At 35.4% G+C, this 20,359-nt stretch overlaps 1 protein-coding gene across 1 annotated transcript in view; it reads left to right on the forward strand.

Moving 5' to 3' along the window:
• The window catches only part of KCNT2 (potassium sodium-activated channel subfamily T member 2), a 370,279-nt gene that overhangs the window by 327,813 nt on the left and 22,107 nt on the right, over nt 1–20,359 (forward strand). Inside the window, 1 exon segment of the mRNA XM_043568827.1 lies at nt 14,389–14,689. Within this exon segment, the coding sequence (XP_043424762.1) occupies nt 14,389–14,689 (301 nt within the window).

Genomic DNA, 20,359 nt, shown 5'->3' on the forward strand with positions numbered 1-20,359 from the left:
AGTAGTCTCGCCTGAAGGCTTAATCTTGATCCCTGCCCAGTGCTAAGCACTTTATTATTTTATTTAATCCTCACCATAAGCCAATATGGCAGACAATATTATTCTCATTTTTTTTAAGTTTATTTATTTACTTTGAAAGAGAGACAGAGAGAGCAAGTTGGGGAGGGACAGAAGGAGAGGGAAAGTCCCAAACAGGCTCCACACTGTCAGCACAGAGCCTGATGCGGAGCTCGAACTCACAAACCGTGAGTCATTACCTGAGCCAAACCAAGCGTCGATGCTAAACCGACTGAGCCACCCAGGCACTCCAACATTATTCGCGTTTTTAAAGCAGATTTATAGAGAAGTTAACTTGACTAAGGTCAAAAGCCCTGGAAATAGCAGACCTGGTTTTAGAATTTATCACTGACACCAGAGCCTCTTTTAATCACCAAGTCTCACTGTAGCAGCCTCTACCGGTTTCTGAACTACCTCTCTCTTTTCCACCATCTGCTCTGAGGTCCTCAGATGCTTTGTTTAAGAACCAACATGGGAACTGACACTGGAACCATAAGCAGGCATTTACTAAATGTATGTTTTATAGTCTTTTGGTTTTTTTCTACACTTGATCTTGCAACAGTCGTTGTGTCTTACGGTTTCAATTATTACCTCTATGTTGATGGATGGCAGATTTGTGTTTTCCATCCTTGTAATTCATAAAAATGAAGATAAACCTATTTTCTGCCAGATCCTGTTCACTTTGTTATCTACTAGGAGGTAAAAATATTTATTGAGCACCACTAGGCACCAGATGCACCCATCAAGATGATCAGAACGTGTCAGTGAACATACAAGGAAGATTTCTCGGAAAGCTAACATGAAAACTTCATGTCTTTTCTTGAATTTAATTACTTCTTGGTGGATTTACAATATCTAAATTCTCTTCCCTTCAATATCTTGCATAGAACAGATTAATGATCATATTCCTTACGTTACTCACATGATGCATGATGCATATAGTGGATATTTGATGCCTACTATATCAAATCAAATTTCTTCTTGCTGGATTTTACCCTACTTTATATTCTAGCCATTCTTTATTGATAATCTTTCTGTCCCTGTGTCTGGTACAGATCATTTATTCAGTTTGCCTGACCAAATGAGAAATGAACTCGGTATCAGATGATCTGGGTTTAAATGTTGGCTTCTCCCTTTACTAGCTGTGTGTAAAATGGTCTCTTCTCAACACATAGCAAAGTGAAGACTAAGTAGGGAGCATATGATTATCACTTCACAAATTAGAATAAAGGGCAGTTGTGTGTTAATTATTCATAGCTAATGGCGAACGATTCTGGAGCAGAGTACATAGAGTACCATAGATCTTATTTAATCAGTTTTCACTGCTGCACCATTTTGAGATGACATTCCTTAGAAAGCATTTGTATCAACACACTTAAATTTATAAAATAATATAATAGTAAGTATTCTTGTGATTTGGATAAATACTTTATAATGTTAGTCAAACATGTATATATTCACTATATACCTCAAATGCATTCTAATTACACACACACACACACACCGTGAGTCTAAGCTCATCTGTAATTTTGTTTCACATTTTCTCTTACAGAAAATGCACTCTTATATCTTTTTTCTTACCTTATTTTACAATTATTTTTAAATATTTTCTGGCTTTTATTCTTATCTTGTGCATTTCCACCGCCAGGAAAGCATTTCTTACTTGCATTATGTCCTTACTCTAACTTAATAAGAATCTCATTGAAACACTTATTAGCAGGAAGCTGTTTAAGTGAATCCAATCTGTTTGATTTAATTTAACTACATAGTCATGACTTTCTGTCCACTTAACATCTTAAACTGCATGGAGATCATGCTTTCACTCTGCACTGCCATTACAAGTAAATTAGGCCTTTAGTTACAGCTTGCTGTTGAATGGCCACTAGAGTCTACAAAATCAGAACCAGATGGAAAATTATAAGATTGATCTAGGTCTGCATAATGGAGTGGTGTTCTGTAAGCAACAGTATACTTGGATCAATAATACTGTTTTGTGTAGATTCTTTACATGAGAATGTGAATATTTATATCTGTGAAGTCTTATATCATTGTATCTATTCTTCTTTTTTTTATTTTTATTTTTTTAGAAGGGGAGGTGAGTGAGAGGGAGAGGGAGAAGGAATCTTTAGCAGGCTCCACACTCATTGCAGAGCCCAACATGGTTCAATCCCGTGACCCTGAGATCATGACCTTAGCTGAAATCAAGAGTCAGATGCTCCATTCAGTCACCGAGGCACCCCCATTATGCCTGCAATTTATTAAGACATTAAATATATCACAGAAATTTTCTTTCCACAGGCTCATTTATCCATAACTACCATATGTTTTAGGTCAGTGGTTCTCAAATGATAGAAAGAGAAAGGGGGAGAGAGAAACAGTGTTTAAAATGGTGGAATTGGCCCATTAGAATCACTGTAATGGTTTTTCATGAATTTATATGCTTAAGTCCTTTTATTCTGGACTGTAAAATGCCGGAGGTGATAGAATGATATCCTCCCTAACTTGCCCTACAATGGGTAGGATCTGCCCCCACACACATATACTCACTGTTGAAACCATTGTTTTAGGCTGTGTATTCCTGTAATTCTGGAAAGTGGTAAGAGAAAATTGAACTGTGAAGAAGACAGAGCTGGCAATGAAAATATGATTCTAATAATGTAAGCCATTGGAATGCCTTTATGAGGATGTTAAACCCATGTGCTTATTCAGTGCTCTTCTATTTGTTGATTGTAAGTCAGTTTATTCAGATGTATAAGCTATTCTTTAAACACACACACATAAGTGTGTATAATACATTAAAACCTAATAGGGTCGCCTGGGTGGCTCAGTTGGTTAAGCTTCCGACTTCAGCTCAGGTCATGATCTCACGGTCCGTGAGTTTGAGCCCCACGTCAGGCTCTGTGCTGACAGCTCAGAGCCTGGAGCCTGTTTCCGATTCTGTGTCTCCCTCTCTCTCTGCCCCTCCCCTGTTCATGCTCTGTCTCTCTCTGTCTCAAAAATAAATAAACGTTAAAAAAAATTTTTTTTAAAACCTAATCATAGAAACCCCAAAAGGGTGTTTTATGTAGAAAGCAAGTACACTCTTATGTTTATTTGTTTCTAGACATAAAATGGATGAATTGGTCAAAGAAAACCACTCTTTAGTTTCCTTATAAACCAATACTTAATGATGATGAAATCAATCTAAATTTGGGCCAGACCTTCATTCTGGCCTAGTGGACACACATCAACATGTGGCACACAACAGTTAAAGTTAAATAACAATTAGAAGACTGAAGGGGTGTCTTAAGACCTCCAAAAAAGTACTTGTGAAATATATGGTAATAGCAATTCTGATGCTGATAATATCACTTTCTCTTTAAAAAGACAAAAAATGTAAGCATTACTTGGAGAAGAAATGCTATACCTTCAGAGAAGACAAAAACATTCCACTACTACACAGTGAAAAAAAGTGGACATCATCTGACTTCAAAAGAAAAACAATGAGAAAATAGTGTAAAATAGTGTTAGTGGCATTGGTTAGTGACATTTTCATGGAAACATGACATAATAAAGGCATTTTCATTAAACATTTAAAATATATTTCTGAACACTACAACTTAAAAGAGTTATGCATACTTTAGAGAAATATTAACCTTTAAATATTGCTGTTTAGCAAATTCTTTTCTCAGGATCACCAGTAACTTGTATAACATACTTGTATGAATAAAAGGTGCATAACTTTTATTTAAAAATCTCCCATCATGGGTAGTGCTATGGTCCTAAATAAGCTAATGACCTTTTATTATGTCTTTTCCTCTTCCTCAGTGCCTCTATAACAATAGCTCTTATTTATGACATATATAGTAGAGGGCAAAAAGCTGTAGTAAGAACTATTTGATAATATTCATCACCCATTCTATTCCATAAAAAATGCTTCATTCTTGGCTTCCTGAATAGTCAATTTTTCTATACATTCTCATATTCTTAATTTCTTATTTCTCATCTATTTCATATTCCCCAACTGAGGATTCTGAGATATAAAAGTTAAAACGAGGGCATTATCTCTGAACCACATCTTTTTTTTTTACCTTTTTTAAGGTTTATTTATTTGGGGGGGGGCATGGAGAGGCAGAGAGAGAGGGAAAGAGAGAATCCCATGCAGGCTCCAAACTATCAGCACAGAGCCCGATGCTGAGCTCAAACTCATGAACCATGAGATCATGACCTGATCTGAAATCAAGTCGATGCTAAACTGACTGAGCCACCCAGCCCCTGTGCCCCAACACCTATCTTTTCATTATTAAAATTTCCAACTGATATTAGTTAATCATAAACAGAAGCTTGGGAGGACTCTACAGATACAGCATAAAACTGCACAGCATAAAACTGTTGACAATAGATGGCAACACAACTCAAAAATTTTGCTGAGCAGCAGGAAGTGAAATCAGTTAATAAGCCTCAGCAAAAGAAGATCCTCAGTGGCAGTGGCCATTGCCTGCATACCTTGCTTGCTGTGCCAAATATTGAGATCAGCCCTCATAGACAGGAGGGACACCTTCACCCAAAATGGTAAAAGTGTTGAGACTGACAATTCCACATGTGCACCAAGAGGGCAGGGTAAAGGGCCATAAGTCACTGTATTGGTCTGAGTCTTCCAGAGAAACAGAACCAACAGGAGATATATATATAAGAGAGAGAGAGGTAGATATGTGTGTGTGTGTGTGTGTGTGTGTGTGTGTGTGTGTGTTATTATAAGGAATTGGCTTATGCAATTATGGGGAGCAAGAAGTCCCAGGATCTTCAGTTGGTAAGCTGGAGACCCAGGAGAGCTCGTGGCGTAACTCTAGTCTGAGTCTGAAGGCCTGAGAGTCAGGAGAGCTGAGATGGAAGCTGCATTCAAGGGCTGAAGACTGGTGTTCAAAGTTGAAGCAGTTAAGTAGAATAGCCTTTTGTTCTACTCAGATCTTCAGTTGATTAAATGAGGCCCACCCACGTTGGGGAGTACTACCTGCTTTACTCAGTCTACCAATTCAGATGTTAGTCTCGTTCAGAAACACCCTTACAGACACACCCAGAATAACGTTTGGCCAGATGTTTGGGCACCCTGTGGCTTAGTCATGTTGATACACAAAATTAACCTTCATGAGTTCACTCTTTGTCAATTAGGCACCTTATACATCTGTTCAAAACATGCTTAATCTCCAAAGACAATAACAAGGTCCTAATTCCTTTTAACATGTTAACATAACTATTTTGTGTACAAATAAAAACACACTAAGTCCTTCACCAAAGGGGAGCTAAAGTCCTTGAGTGATGTTTCCTTGTCTCCCTGATGTCTGTAACTTAAATAGTATGCTGTAAAATTAACAATACTTAAATAGTATGTTATAAAGCCTATACATTTTACGTTACATGATAAATGAGAGGGAAGAAAACAAAAATATTTCTTAACACACATGCACACAGTCAAATAAATTTATAACAAAATAAGGGAGAGATATGCATGACAATTGCATTCCTTATTTCTGTTAACTATTCACTTGGTCATAGCTGGTACTTCCTTCCACTCCCTTTTGTATTCTATATTCCTGTTGCCTTCAGCCAGCACCTGTCTGGTGAGGTGACTCAAATCTTCATTCCTGTCTAGTGGTCTGGGCCATTAGTAGTTCTATCTGGATTGGATTCTTGCAGTTTTCCATTGACCTAACCCACAGAGTATAATAATACTAAGAAAGCCCTAAAGGAGCTTGCTCCTTTGTTTGCAAAGAAGAGTAGCCATTCGCAGAGGATGGCAGGGTTTTGCTCCCAACAGCATCCCTATCTGCCAGCAACACTGCACGCACCATTGGTTTTACTAGATGCTAGAGCCGAAGTGGCAGAGCACTTGCATAGCAGCCTGGACCTCTTACAGAGCCTTTTTTTTTTTTTTTGGTCTGGGATACTAAAAATTGGCAGGTTTTGGGGTCACTCAGTAAATGGGCCAGAGTTAACACACCCAGATGAGAAATATGTTGCCTCTAATGTCCAAAAAAGCCCACTAGGTATTGTGCTTCTTTTTTGGTCCCCTTGAAATGTCACTGAAGTAAGAGCCCCCTGTATTTTTGCCAGATACGTCTTCCACCTTCTGACATGCAAATGTCTTATCAGTAAGTTTTGGGTAGTTGCTACTTCCTGCTTACTAGGTCCAATCAGCATAATGTCATCAATGTAACTGGCGTGATATCTTGTGAAAGGGAAAGGTTGTCAAGGTCCCTACAAACTAAACTATGGCATAGAGCTGGAGAGTTGATATACCAGTGAGGTAGAACGGTGAAGATGTCCTTGGCAGCCGAGAGCAAAATGCTTCTGGTGTTTCTTATTGATGGAGATGGATAAAAAGACATTTACCAGATCAATAGCTACATACTAGGTACAGGGGATGTGTTAATTTGTTCAAGCAATGAAACCACATCTGGTGTAGCAGCTGCAGTTGGAGTTACTACCTAGTTAAATTTAGGATAATCCACTGTCAGTCTCCGAGCTCCATTTGTCTTCTGCACTTGCCCAATAGGTGAGTTGAGTGGGGTTGTGATGGGAACCACTGAAACTGCATATTTCAAGTCCTTGATGGTGGCGCTGATTTCTGCAGTCCATCTAGGAATTTGGTATTGCTTTTGGTTTAATATTTTCTTCCACTAGTCTAGTGGCTTCTGCTTGCCCTTTCCCATCATAGTAGGTCAGTATGGTCAGGGAGCCAATGTGGGGCTGGAATTGGAAAAACATCATTAGGATGGGTTCTGGGACCTACTGAGTCCACTGTGTGACAGACCTGAGCTATTGGTCACATGACGACCATAAGCTCCTACCCTGACTGGTGGACCAAAGTGATGTTTTGAGTGTCCTCGAATTAGAATCATTTCAGAGCCAGTCTCCAGTAGTCTTTTTAAAAGGTCTGATTATTTCCTTTTCTTCTGTGTACAATCACCCTGGTAAAAGGTTGTATGTCTCTTTGGGGAAGGCTGGGAAAAAGATTAATGGTATAAGTTTTTGGTACTATGCCAGATCCTTCTGCAAAAGGAACAAGCTTCTTCTCCTTTGAAGCGTTCTAGTTGTGTAAACTGACTCAATTCGGGGGATTATTTGAAAGTCTGTGACACTCTATTTTTATGATTCAGGTTAGATTTTTGTTCACGTGACCTAGATGTTTTATGCTTATGCAGATCAGGTAAGAGTTTAGTGGTTTTTCCCACCTATTTTACCTGTAGGAACACCAGCGCCATGGGTCTGTGCAAGTCAGACTATTCTGATTGCTGCTTTGACTCTGTTGTCCATTATATCCATGCTTACCTTGGGCAGTTGATTGCTACCACTTGGCCCATGCCTCCTTGGGATCCAGCTACTCCCATTGCATTCAGGTTTCCCAACTGAGTGACTGCAATTATCAGACTATGGTCTGGCCCAGGGAGAAGAGTGATCTTGGAACTCTTCAAGGGTACTGAGGATCTGCTTACAAATTTATTTCTCACAATTGCGGTGAAAGGAATGCCTTCTAGACCCTCTCACTGTGGGTGAATATGTTTTAAGTGAAAAATCTACTCTTACATTCCAGTCTTCTCACAACTTTAAATCCCTTGCTTTACATTAAACCAGATTAGATTCCGCATGTCCAACTTGCTTACTGTGGGTCACCTTTTGGTACATGTTTCAGCCAATCAACCAGATAAACTGTTAGAACCCTTTCTAACTCCCCAAGCTGAAACTTTCAATGCAGAATCTCTATTTAATGAGTCCATATCAATAAATACTGCCTAATCCAACTTTATGTTTCTTCTACCATTGTCCCACACACGTTGCCAAGATTTTGGTCTATATAAATTAGAGAACCCAAGTAGTTCTTTTGGAGTATAACTTCCTAAACATGTGATGAAAAATAAAGTAGCTAATATATATGCCATCCATCTATCATGTACATCTTTAGGAATCACTTTACTAGGACACCTGATATAATAATACAGCCAATTAAAATAAGAACAACATTCCCTTCTCAATTTGTTCTTAGTAGCTCAGATGAATGTAAATTCTATGGAAGACAGCCACCATGTTGTTAGCAATTACATAACAATAATATTTAAGATCTTAAAGAAAGAAGAAAAAAGTACGATTTTCTGGGTCTAAAAGCACTAGGAAGGCTGTTAGGTAATTGAAACCCCTGTACACTGATTGTTTCTGAATGACAGTTTTAAAGGCCCAGGGGAAAAAATTAACCACAATGTGAGAAATAATATCAAGATGATAAATTAGCTAGGTTTCAAAATTCCACAGAGACCAAAGAAAGGAAAGATTTAATTAAACACACATTCATGTACACACACACACGAAATATTGCCAAGGATGTGTGAATATGCAACTTAATGTATAAATTTAGAACAAACAATAAAAAAGGAAAGTGAATTCATAAGTATAAGAGTAACTGACTAGGATTGATTTTCTTTTAGGGACAATAACAGAAAGATAGGTACTAGATATGGGGTGGGGGAGATGGAAAGAGAAAGAGGACAAAAAAGAGAGAGAGAGAGAGAGAGAGAGAGAGAGAGAGAGAGAGAGATGTATTCTGTTCAACAGTGCTACAAAGCTAGGACAAGTCTGTGGATTATTTAGCACTGTCTCTAAATAGACAACCTGGGATTTTTTTTCACTTGGACATAAAATTAAATTTTGACTTTGAAGTTATCAGATTGGAATGGTGAGTTACTAGAGGTTCTACGTGCTATGGGCAAACTTTATATTCACAGACTAATAGATGAAATAGAACATGGAGACAAAATATCTGATTTTTAGATACGGAAAATGAAGTCAAGAAGAGATTGAAATTAGTTTTGCTATTCCACCAGGTGATTAACTTTTAAAAAGAAGCTATCATTTGAACCTTAGTTCTTGAGTAATTATTTGACTTTAGAATTTATATTAGAGAATTACTACAGAATTCTTTTGTTTGTTTTTGCATCGAAAATTGTGAAAATTGTCACTATTTTTCAAGAAGCTTGGTTGGTTTGTTCGAAGTCATGAGGTATTAGCCTGGTAGGACTGAAAATACAATGTAGCATTGGATTCCAAATTCAGCGTATTTTAGACTATAATGTTGTTTATTGTCTACTTATCTCTGTGATTCTGAAAATATGCTGAAAATACATCTAAATGCAATGTAACTAGTTATTTTCTATCTTTTCTTAGATCACAGACTAAAGGAAATGGTTAATCTGAGCCTTTATAGAAAGTGGGGAAACATCTTTTTGTGAACTTTTTTTAATACAAAGAAATGTCCATGAGACCCCAGATCACTAGCCAAGGTGCATATGGGTTAAATTCAGATGATCTCTCAAGTATTCTTATACTTTAACCTTCCTTTAAATTTTTTTTATGTTTATTTTTGAGAGGGAGAGATGGAGTATGAGCAGGGGAGGGGCAGAGAGAGAGAGAGAGAGAGAGAGAGAGAGAGAGAGACGCAGAATCCGAAGCAGGCTCCAGGCTCCGAGCTGTCAGTACAGAGCCCTCTGTGGGTCTCGAACTCAGGAAAGGTGAGATCATGACCTGAGCCAAAGTCAGTTGCCTAACCGACTGAGCCACCCAGGCGCTCCTAACCTTCCTTTAATGGAAAACATTAGATAGGAATTCTTTTATAAAGTGTTAAACTAACATATCTTTAGTGATTCATTTTCCTCAGTTTTCTTTAACAACAATTCAGGATGTCTTCAATCATAAATCACATAGCACAGTTTAAGTCTATTTTAAAGCCTATAAAACTATTCTTAAGGGAGTCATGAATCTAGATTACAAACACTCACTTTCAAACTATTGGGTGAATTGATTTATTTTAAAATACCACTTTGTTCCACAGATTGCTCAGTAACCTTATGACATGAATAACTTCAAGAAAAAAAATTGAGAGGAAGTTGAACTGAGTCATTTTGGGGTGTGTGTGTGTGTGTGTGTGTGTGTGTGCATGTGCATGTGTTTGTGTGTGTAGAGTGTGGAAAAGAATGTTTGATATATATTGTGATTCTGACACTTTCTACCTTTCTGAAAACAATGAAACTAATTAAGCTGTTTTAGGCATAAGAAACAGCCTTTTTAGAAGCCGTATTAAGTTTGATCAATATTTGGAAAATAATATAATTTTTAAAAATAATAATGTTTTAAATTTATATGAAAACTGTTGATTAGCCATATGAATTTTTCATTTCCTTATTGAACTATATAAATATGTTCCCAGAAGCATTTCATAAAAAATATGTGTTAGTCCATTCAAGTTGTTATAGTAAATTACCACAGGCTCTGGGTAGCGTATACACAACAGAAATTGATTGTTCACAGCTCAGGAGGCTGGAAGTGGGAGATGAGGGTGGTAACATGGTCTGATGAAGGCCCCCTTCTGATCACAGACATCTCATTGGCTAATCCCAGGGCAGAAGAGGCTAAGGATCTCTCTGAGGTCTTTTTACTAAAGGCAGTGATCCCATTCATGAGGGCTCAACACTTACAACCTAATCATCTTCTGAAGACTTCACTTACTAATACCATCACTTTTGGGGCTTAAGATTTTAACAAAGAAACTTTGAGGGGATACAACATTCAGATCAGACCATAGCAATAGCAATATGAAAATGTCTTTTTTCATTCTTGTAAACATTAGTATTAAATCTTGATTTTCATGTTAGTAATTATGTTAGTCTTCTGATAGTAAAAGTACAAAAATCTCACACCAGAGTCCTCCCTCCCGTTATTCATAGAAATAATAAAGAATAAGTTCTAGAAGCAGTGCAGAGCAATAAATCTCCCCTTCCACTTAAATACTTGTTCTCTCCTTCAGATTCACAAAACTTTAACCAAGGAATCTTTACGCCCAAGGAATCTTTGTTTACAACACCTTGATTTCTTGTAAAATACAGCCACTGATAGAGAAAACTACATCAGAAAGATGAGTCATTCCTGTCTTTTTCATACCCATTTCTCACTTTTATATAACCCTTCATAATTATTTCTTCCTCTTGTCTCCCTTTTACTGTCTTTTCATACCAGATCATGAACCATAATATTAACTAATATTTAGTGAGCATTTTCTGAGACAGGCACTATATTGTGCACTTTTCAAGTATTATCTCTTAGGTCTCAGAAAAACACTGTGGGCAAAGTAAAACTATAATTACCACTTTTCATATAGGGAAATGGGCGTAATCTTAGAGTTTAAATTACATAACCACGAATGCAGAGCTGGTAAATGGTGAAACATGTATTTAAACCCAGGTCTATCTGATGGCAGTGGTCTTGCTTTTAAGCAGTCTGTCACTCTGACTCTAAATTCAGGAGAAAGTCCTATGATCAAGGCACTTTCTTCGTCTCCCAGCACCACACTGTTTCCACTAGATAATGGTGTGTCATGTTAAAAACACAATAGAGGTAATCCAGATGATGAGATGGCAGCAAGAAAGTATATTTATAAATGGACTTAAACTTTTTTTTAACATTTATTTATTTTTGAGAGACAGAGACAGAACATGAGTGGGGAAGGGGCAGAGAGAGAGGGAGACACAAAATCCGAAGTAGGCTCCAGGCTCTGAGCTGTCAGCCCAGAGCTCAACGCGGGCCTAAACCCATGAACTATGAGATCATGAGTTGAGCTGAAGTCAGAAGATTGACTGAGCAACCCAGGCGCCCCTAAATGGACCTTTTTAAAAAGCACACAGGTGTACACACACATATTTGCTACCCAGGAATAGAAAAACTAATGTTTATTTCCAGTGTAATTGTTATTGTCGATAATTATTCTAACTACGATGTGTTATTATTATTATATGTAGAAAATTATAGTTGGCACATATTTTCTTTTTACATTGATGTGTTATAGGAATTTGCACAACATTTCAATGAGGTAGAAGATGGTTATTATTATTCTCATTTTACATAGTGGTTAAAGCAGATTTGTTGTAGGAACAAAGCTAGGAAATATCCAAAATATCATTCAAACTTGTGGTCTTAATATATAAAATTCGGTGTACTTTTCATTATGTCATATTGGAAATATGGGAGAGAAACCTGAAAATTTCAAAACACAAGGAACAACCTATGTGTTGTCAGGTTTAAATTTCTTAAAATTAATCTTCAAATCCTTCAAATTCCTTTTTTCTGTACTTAAAGTGAAATATACAAAGAAATGATACTTATTTTATTGAATAATTGACAAAAAGGCCTTGTGATCCCTATGGATTTTCTTTATAAATCATGCCGTTCCTTTCTTACAAAAATTCAAAACAATGATGACCAGGGTATTCAGTAATTATAGCTTATACATACGTAGGCTTCAGTTCATGTTTTAGATGTTTGCTTGATACATTCCCTGGTATATATAACTGAGAAAAATCATTTGCAAAGACAGATAGGGTTTCATCCTCTACTTGAATTATGGGACTGGCAAGGTTACTATTTCCACACATTTGTAGGAAATCAAACTATTACTCACAGGGACTTTTGACTAGAAAGATCACTTCAAATAAATTTAAGATTAACAAAACCCGCAAGCCAAAATGTCTAAATCTGTATGTTTTCATTTTTGCTACAAAGTACATATAAACTGAATGTACTGAACAAAGATTGGTATTATTTAATGATGGTAGATATTACTCAAGGGCTTATGTATTTTACTTCCACAGAAGAGGGTTTACAGTATATTATCAAGTAGGTGAGACTAGAGGAAGTTAAGACTCATAAAAGTATCCATGATTGCAAAACCAGGCAGCATCCAAATTTTATTACTTCCAATTTAAATTCTGTGTCTCAAATAAGTTTTCTAAAAACACTAAAATAAAATTTTCTCTTATGGATATTTGAAAGTTAAAACAAATTATTTTTAATATCGCTCACTGTTTTGAAACAGAAATGTGGATGAATATTTAAATTTTTTCATTGAATTTAAGTGTGAGGTAATGTCATAGCTTGCCACTAGGAATTGTATGGAAGGCATTGACTGAGACTTGGTAACTTACATTCACTTTTAAAGGGTTTTATTGGATCTACCTCTTGACCTTACTTAAATTGGTCATTTAAAAGGTATTACTTTGAAACCCAGCAAAACATGAATGATAGAGCTAAAGTTCAAACTTCCATGCATAGAAAGGAAACACAGTTAGCAGATTCATGAGTATTGCCCTTATGTACAGTACAATTTAGGAAACTGTTCATTTGCATATGCATCCTTTTAGAAGGTAAGACCTTCAGCTTTGATCCATGTTGCATTTCGTTTAAATTCCTGGTGTGAAAAGCAACATTTTGAAACAGGAAGCTTTTATTTATTAAGGGCCTACAATCAAAGGAAAGCTTCTTACTTTAAAAATCAGATTTAGTAGTAAAAAAGTAAATCAAAATACACTTTCTGAGTTTGTTTATTGTTTTTGCTTCCAGTGGAGAATAGCCTGATTTAAATTTTATTTATGATTCTGGAGTACATTTGTGAAATATTAATATTTATAACAGATTTTCACTTAGAATACTGAGAACAGTTCCTGAAATACGTTTTAATATTTTAATCAGAAAAAGGTTTATGTCATGAATAGTTAATGCATGAACTAATTAAAAAGTGGTTTTGTTTTCTTCTGGGTCATGTGAGTAAATTAAAAAAAATCACACTTTACAAAGTTCATTCCAATGCCATTTTGAGAAAGAGCAATAATTTAAAAATCTTTTAAAATATTATGAATTCCAAAAGTAAAACAACTTGCATTTTATTTATTTAAATTTCATGTGAAATGCCTGTAGTAGATTTGGAAAAGTTCATTGCATTGACTTTATTTGAATAAAATTTTAAAATATTTTTTTGTGGGGTGCCTGGGTTGCTCAGTCGGTTGGGTGACCAACTTCGGCTCAGATCATGATCTCACGGTTCATGAGTTCGACCCCTGTGTCAGGCTCTGTGTTGACAGCTCAGAGCCTGGAGCCTGCTTTGGATCTGTGTCTCCCTCTCTCTCTGCCCCTCCCCTGCTCGTGCTCTGTCTCTCTCTGTCTCTCAAAAAATAAATAAATGTTAAAAAAATTTTTTTAAATAAGATATTTTTTTTGTTTGTGTCTCCAAACAACTCTATGCTAGTAGGGTTATATTGCAGATGCAAAGATATCTGGTTCATATATAAGTTCAAAAGAAGTATTCTCAAATAATATTTTTGGTGGTAACAAAATGTACTCAATGATCACGATTTTGCTCTTTCTGGGGAAAGTCTCCTGAGATATATATTTATACCAAGATATTAGCAAAAGATATCAGCATACCTCCAGGTTACAATTATCCCTAAAATATCTAATTATCCATATCCATTTCCTTTACAGTCTCAAATATCTATCAGTGTAGAAGAGTGGGAAGACACCAAAGACTGCAAAGAACAAGGTCATCACCGAAGCAACCACCGCAACTCAACATCCAGCGACCAGTCAGACCATCCCTTGCTGCGGAGAAAGAGCATGCAGTGGGCCCGAAGACTGAGCAGAAAAGGTCCAAAACACTCTGGTAAAACAGCTGAGAAAATAACCCAGCAGCGACTGAACCTCTACAGGAGGTCAGAAAGACAAGAGCTTGCTGAACTTGTGAATAATAGAATGAAACACTTGGGTCTTTCTACAGCGGGATATGGTATGCTCTTTAAAAGTATTGTGTGATATGGACTTGTGATTTCTTGCCATGGTTGTTGTATAGCTGGTTCACATTTAGTAAGTTAAGAATCACATTTTTGTTTCACAGGCCAATTTGAAATAACTACTGGCATATATCTAATATAGAAAATTATGATGACAGCCAAAGTAAATGCAAAAAATGTTAAGTATTTGCATAGTTCTTTAGGCACTCTGCTGAACCTGTTACATAAATTATCTTAATTTTATTTTTCACCAAACTCTTCCATTTTAGAGATAAGGAAACTTAGTCAGTAACTTGCTAATTAGCTTGTTAATAGCATGGCTGAGATTTATAACCCGTTCTGTCATGTTCTTACACATGCACACACGTGCACATGCACACACACACATACCACATCTTATTCTAGGATCTGGGATAAAATGAATTTGAGGCATGGGCAAGCAACTAAATGTAGCAGTCACAGATAAACTGAAATGTCTCTTTAAATTTGTTTAGTTTCTTGTGGTCCAGGAACAAAAGTCTCCAAAAGCTTTAATTTGAAGCTCAAACAGTACTTGATATATAGTATAGATCTGTATCAATAATTATTATTTCCTATGTTGATCTGTGACTGCAGTATAGATCAAAATGCACAGCTGAAATAAAAAACAAAGATAATTTAAAAATACACTGTTTACTAGCCTATGAATTTTATTAAAAAAATTTGTCACACTTCAGAGTAAAGCCAAATGATAAATAAAATGGTGTTGTTATAAATATAACTTGGGTAAATCAGAAGCTAAGATAATGTAAGTATTATGCAGGTTAAGGATAAAACGGAATGCACTCTATATTTGCCCCCAAAGTCTCAACTTGAAACAGTGTACGTAGGGAGAAAGTTTAGTTGTTGAATTAGAGTTTAAAAGAAGTTAGCCTGTGTTTCTCTAAACATATTTACTGAGTACCAACTCTGTGCCAGGAACTATGCTAGGTGCTTTATGTGTATTTTTCATTACTCTTCATAACCCTGATTGGATAGGTGTCCCGTTTTACCCTAAGAATTTGAAGCTCAGAGCTTAAAGACCTTGCTCAAGGACATACAGTTGAAATGTATTGGAGTCAGGATTCCATATGTAATTGAAACAATTATTTTTTACTTAAGTGTAGTACAGACTTATCCATGACCAATAATTTTAATATAATCACACAAGGTCTTACATTAAGAAATAAATTAGAAGAAAAATTTATCTTCTTTTTAAAAATTATATGAATAGCTCTTTGCTAATTTGATGACACTAAGTATGATTGTATTTCGTATAGAACTATAGTCCTATATTTGTGTGTACTTTTGTTAGTTATTATTCAGCTACTCTTTCTTTTTTTGGAAAGTTCTAGTAAATGATTGTTCATCCAAGTTCCAGCTGTGTTTCATGAACATTATAACCCAAGGCTGGTCCTGTAAGCAGTGTGGCAGATAACAGTTTGACTCTAAGAGACACAAAAATGCATGAACTGGCTGCATGGGAGAATCATCAGGGAACATATTATGTTTTTGCTAATGAAACTTCTATCAGGTACCTTGCATTTAGTTATTATCTGTGTTGTGTTTTTTTTATATAAATTTGTTAATTTAATTCTCACACTAACTCTTACAGAAAGGAAGAATGGATATTGTCCACCTTTTTTTTTTTTGCTCTCTTTTCCTTTTTATTTCTTCTTCTCTCTGTCCATTTTAACCATCTATCCATCCATAGATCCATCAGTCCTTTCTAAAGCCATGTGTTGGACACCTTTAACAGCATAAAGATTATGAAAATAGGACTTGAGATTTAATACATCATGGACTTACTAGACTTCTCCATGTGTTCCTAACTCATAATAATTCATCCATGCAACAGATATTATTGGTCTGTACTGGGAATAGACTAATGACCTGTTGAGATAGGACTTCTGCATTTATTAGACTTATATTTTAGAAGCCAATAGATTTATCAGATTATTTAACTCCTCCAAGCCATTTTTTTTAATCACTGTGAAATGGAAATAATAATACCCATCTCATAAGTGTCTTGTGAGGGACAAATGGGATAATCAGTAATTTCCTTAGCTCAGAACTGGCGTTCAATTAATACCACAAATCTTCCATATATCTATTTAAGTACTGTATGTATATCTGTGTTTTATACATAAAAGGAGTAAGTTATGGTTTTTTTGCCCACCTCAAAAAACAAAACAAAACAAAAACAAACAAATTTTGCACCCTCAGAGGCAATATTGCCTCCATTGAGGATGTATGCTTTAAACCAGTTATTATTTTGCATGTTTGCCTTCCTTCCTTGAGAGAAAGGGAATGTCTTACTCATCTTTTCATCTTTGTATCCCCAACATATTACACATTTCCTGACACATAGGAACCCAGTAACTGCACATTGAATGCGTGAACAAATGGAATGCTTACAGGTGAGAAAACAGGGTCTCAAATATAAATGATTTCCTAGCCTACTAGACACTCAAGTCAGTACTTTAAGACTTTTGACTCTATGTCTATTTATGTTTCCACTATACCACATGTTCTTTGTACATATTGTCAGTATTTTATGGTGATTTACAGTTGAAAAACATTTTTACATACTTAAAAAAATGCATGATGATTAATTTAACCACAAGTTATAATCTGCTTTTTTTCTGAGTTAGGTCTGGCGTGCTCTAAAAGAATGAATAGATTACTTTTGACCTGTTGGATATGAGACATAAAGGAGAGGGAAATGGAAGAGTCAAAAGATGACTTCTGAGGGTTCTTATTTGAACATTAAGTGTATGGTGGTGACATTCACTGAGCTTAGAAAAAGAAGACAAATATGTTGGGGTAAAGATACTAAATTGAACTCAGTGCCTAAAAGACTTCCAGTAGGTGATGCTGTAAAAGAAGCTGAATTTCTGCTATTGGGTGTCAGAAAAAGAAATGAGATGTTATGTAGACTTGAGACTGTATATGCTGATAGAGCATTTGGATTTTAATTAAAGTCATAGGAGTAGATGAAATAACCTCTTAGAACTTTGGAAAAAGCTTGTATTTTTCAGAAATGTTAAGGGAAGGAATATTTTTTAAAAACAAGAGACTGAAATGTCTATAATTGAATTGCCCAAAAGATGTGCCATATTACAGTAGTATGCTATCAGTTTATTACATGGTTTATCATGACACTGATCCTTTATACTTTTCAGAAAGCCCTGTGGGACCTGGGGTGGTTAGAGGCACTCCTCAGGCTGGTTACTTCCAGCCATAAGCAATTTTGTCTGTTATCCCAATGTGAGTGCAAATATCATTTCTTTTGTGTTCTATGATGTGAAAAATGTTGGAAAGCATTGGGCTGAGAAATAGGAAGCAATATTAATAATGCCAAAGAGTATTGTTGAGTATAGTGATAAGTCATTGATGGACCGTGGTGAAAGTTGTATCAGTTAAGTGGCATGTGGACAAGTCAAATTTGAGTAGTTTGAGGAACGATGTGAGGTAAGGATTTGAATATAGTGGATATAAATATATTAGGGACCCCAAGGTATTGAAAATGTAATCTATCTCATTGTTCCACCATCTATTGCTTCTCTTGCCAAAATCATATTACAGTAAAAGATAAATGTGGGAACTCTGATTCTTTTGTCCACATTCCATCCAGCAGGTAAGAAGGAGATACCAGAGAACAAAGAGTGGTCTTTTCAGTTAAAACATATTATCAAATAATTACACACACCATTTCTATTATGTCCACTGGAAAAGAATATGGCTTATTTTTGATGGCCCAAACCTAACATTAAAGAAGATAAGAAGAAAGACTATTTAGAGACAACTATCTGTCTGCCACAGTAGATATTTTTTAAGAATTTTCATTGTGAAGGAAAGGTGAGAATACAGAGCTAACTGCATGGGAAAGTGGTGAGGGAAGAGAGACTGTTTTGAAGATCAGGGAGATGGGAGCATGTTTATTAAGATTGAGCCATTAGTGAAGAAGTTGGAAATATAGGAAAAAGATCATAGTTGGAACGCTTAGCTTAGATATTTGGAAATGAGCTTAGATATTTCAAAATATTTGTTTTAAATGCAGTAAATTTGTAAGTATTTTGACAGGAAGGTGAATAACATTTTATGTGATGTTACATAGTATACATTATGTGGCCAATATTATTTTCTAAATCTAAAAATTCAATTCTGGAACACATCTGACCCTATGGATTTGGGAGATGGAATTTGAGGACCTGTATATTTTGGGAAAATAGCTGAAGTGAAAAATCACAAATTCTGCTTGCTTTCCATTGAATTTTGGGGGGAAATTTCAATATAATTTTTAAAACTTCACCTCAAAGTTCATGGAATTGTATACTAGCTAGCCATGTGTTTTTAGGCCAAGTTATTATCTTCCTGAAAATCATGTTTTTTTAACCATCAAACAAGGATAATAAAGCTTTCCTAAAGGGATGTGGTATAAAATAATAAAATGTATGTGCAAAAAAATAATCTCTAAACTATACAGCAAATATGAATAATTATAATTTTATGTTCATAACTAGCCTTATTCTTCAACAATATATTTAGAATGGCTCTCGCACTCACAAAAATTATTCTTTCCAACTATTGACAGATTCTTGATGGTTAGCCACAGAATGGCACACACTATTAAGTATAAATTGGCAAGCAAGTCTTCCTAGTGTGACTGCTCCTACAGGTGCTAGCCGGTTTTGACATGGATTGTTGTAAGTTTTGTACTGTTACTAAAAGATGAAACCCCAAGGGAGGAAAAGAAAGAAATTCTTTTCAGTAACAAAGAGATAAGTACTAGTTAGACACTGGCTTTTATTACATCTACCAGAAAGTCTTAGTTTCCTTCTAAAGTAAATTTATAATTGCCCAAAATAATGAACAGATTAGACAAAATATTGTTTTAATAGCCAATTTAGAGACTCAATTGTTAATTATTCTCCTTCTTATGGGAAAGAAATAAGCAAAATTAACAAAAAGATCGTTATTCCCACCCAAGTTACAATAGACAAGTTGGTGGTAGAAGAGGAGGAGCAGTACTAAGAGGAGGAGGAGTAGTAATAATAGCAATCATGAATTTCTCATACTGTTTTATAAATCAATGATCATTTTTATGTAAGCTTTTAACAAAAAATTTCCCAAAATCTTAATCCAAAAATCAGGTACCTAATTTAGTACAAAATTATTTACAAATTTATCCTAAAAAAAATTACCAAGAAAGGAAAAAGCTGCATAGATAGATATTTCTTATAGAATGTTTTGCAATGCTTAGTACTTAGGAGGAATAATGTTAGTATCTGAAGTCACTGTAACAACTTCATCAACACTTTAGTATTTCAAAAGAAATTGATACTAAATTTTTATTGTTTTTGAAATATATTATTTAACTTTTTCCAATACAAATGAATACAATAATATTGATATGTACAGTCAATATGTTCCTGGTATAGATTCCCAGAATATGGATGATTTTATGTTACTTTGTATTTCCAGAACTGATTCATTCTCATGAAGAGTCAGTCAGAAATAGAAGAATACATAGATGTGCTTGTTTTATGTTAATCTCATTGTACATATAGAATATTAATAGAAAAATATCAAACTCAATGCTTTCTTAATAGATAAAGTAATGAAGCTTTCAAAGGGCATAATTG

This window comes from Prionailurus bengalensis, chromosome E4, assembly GCF_016509475.1.
Source record: "Prionailurus bengalensis isolate Pbe53 chromosome E4, Fcat_Pben_1.1_paternal_pri, whole genome shotgun sequence".
In the NCBI taxonomy this organism is placed as follows: Eukaryota; Metazoa; Chordata; class Mammalia; order Carnivora; family Felidae; genus Prionailurus; species Prionailurus bengalensis.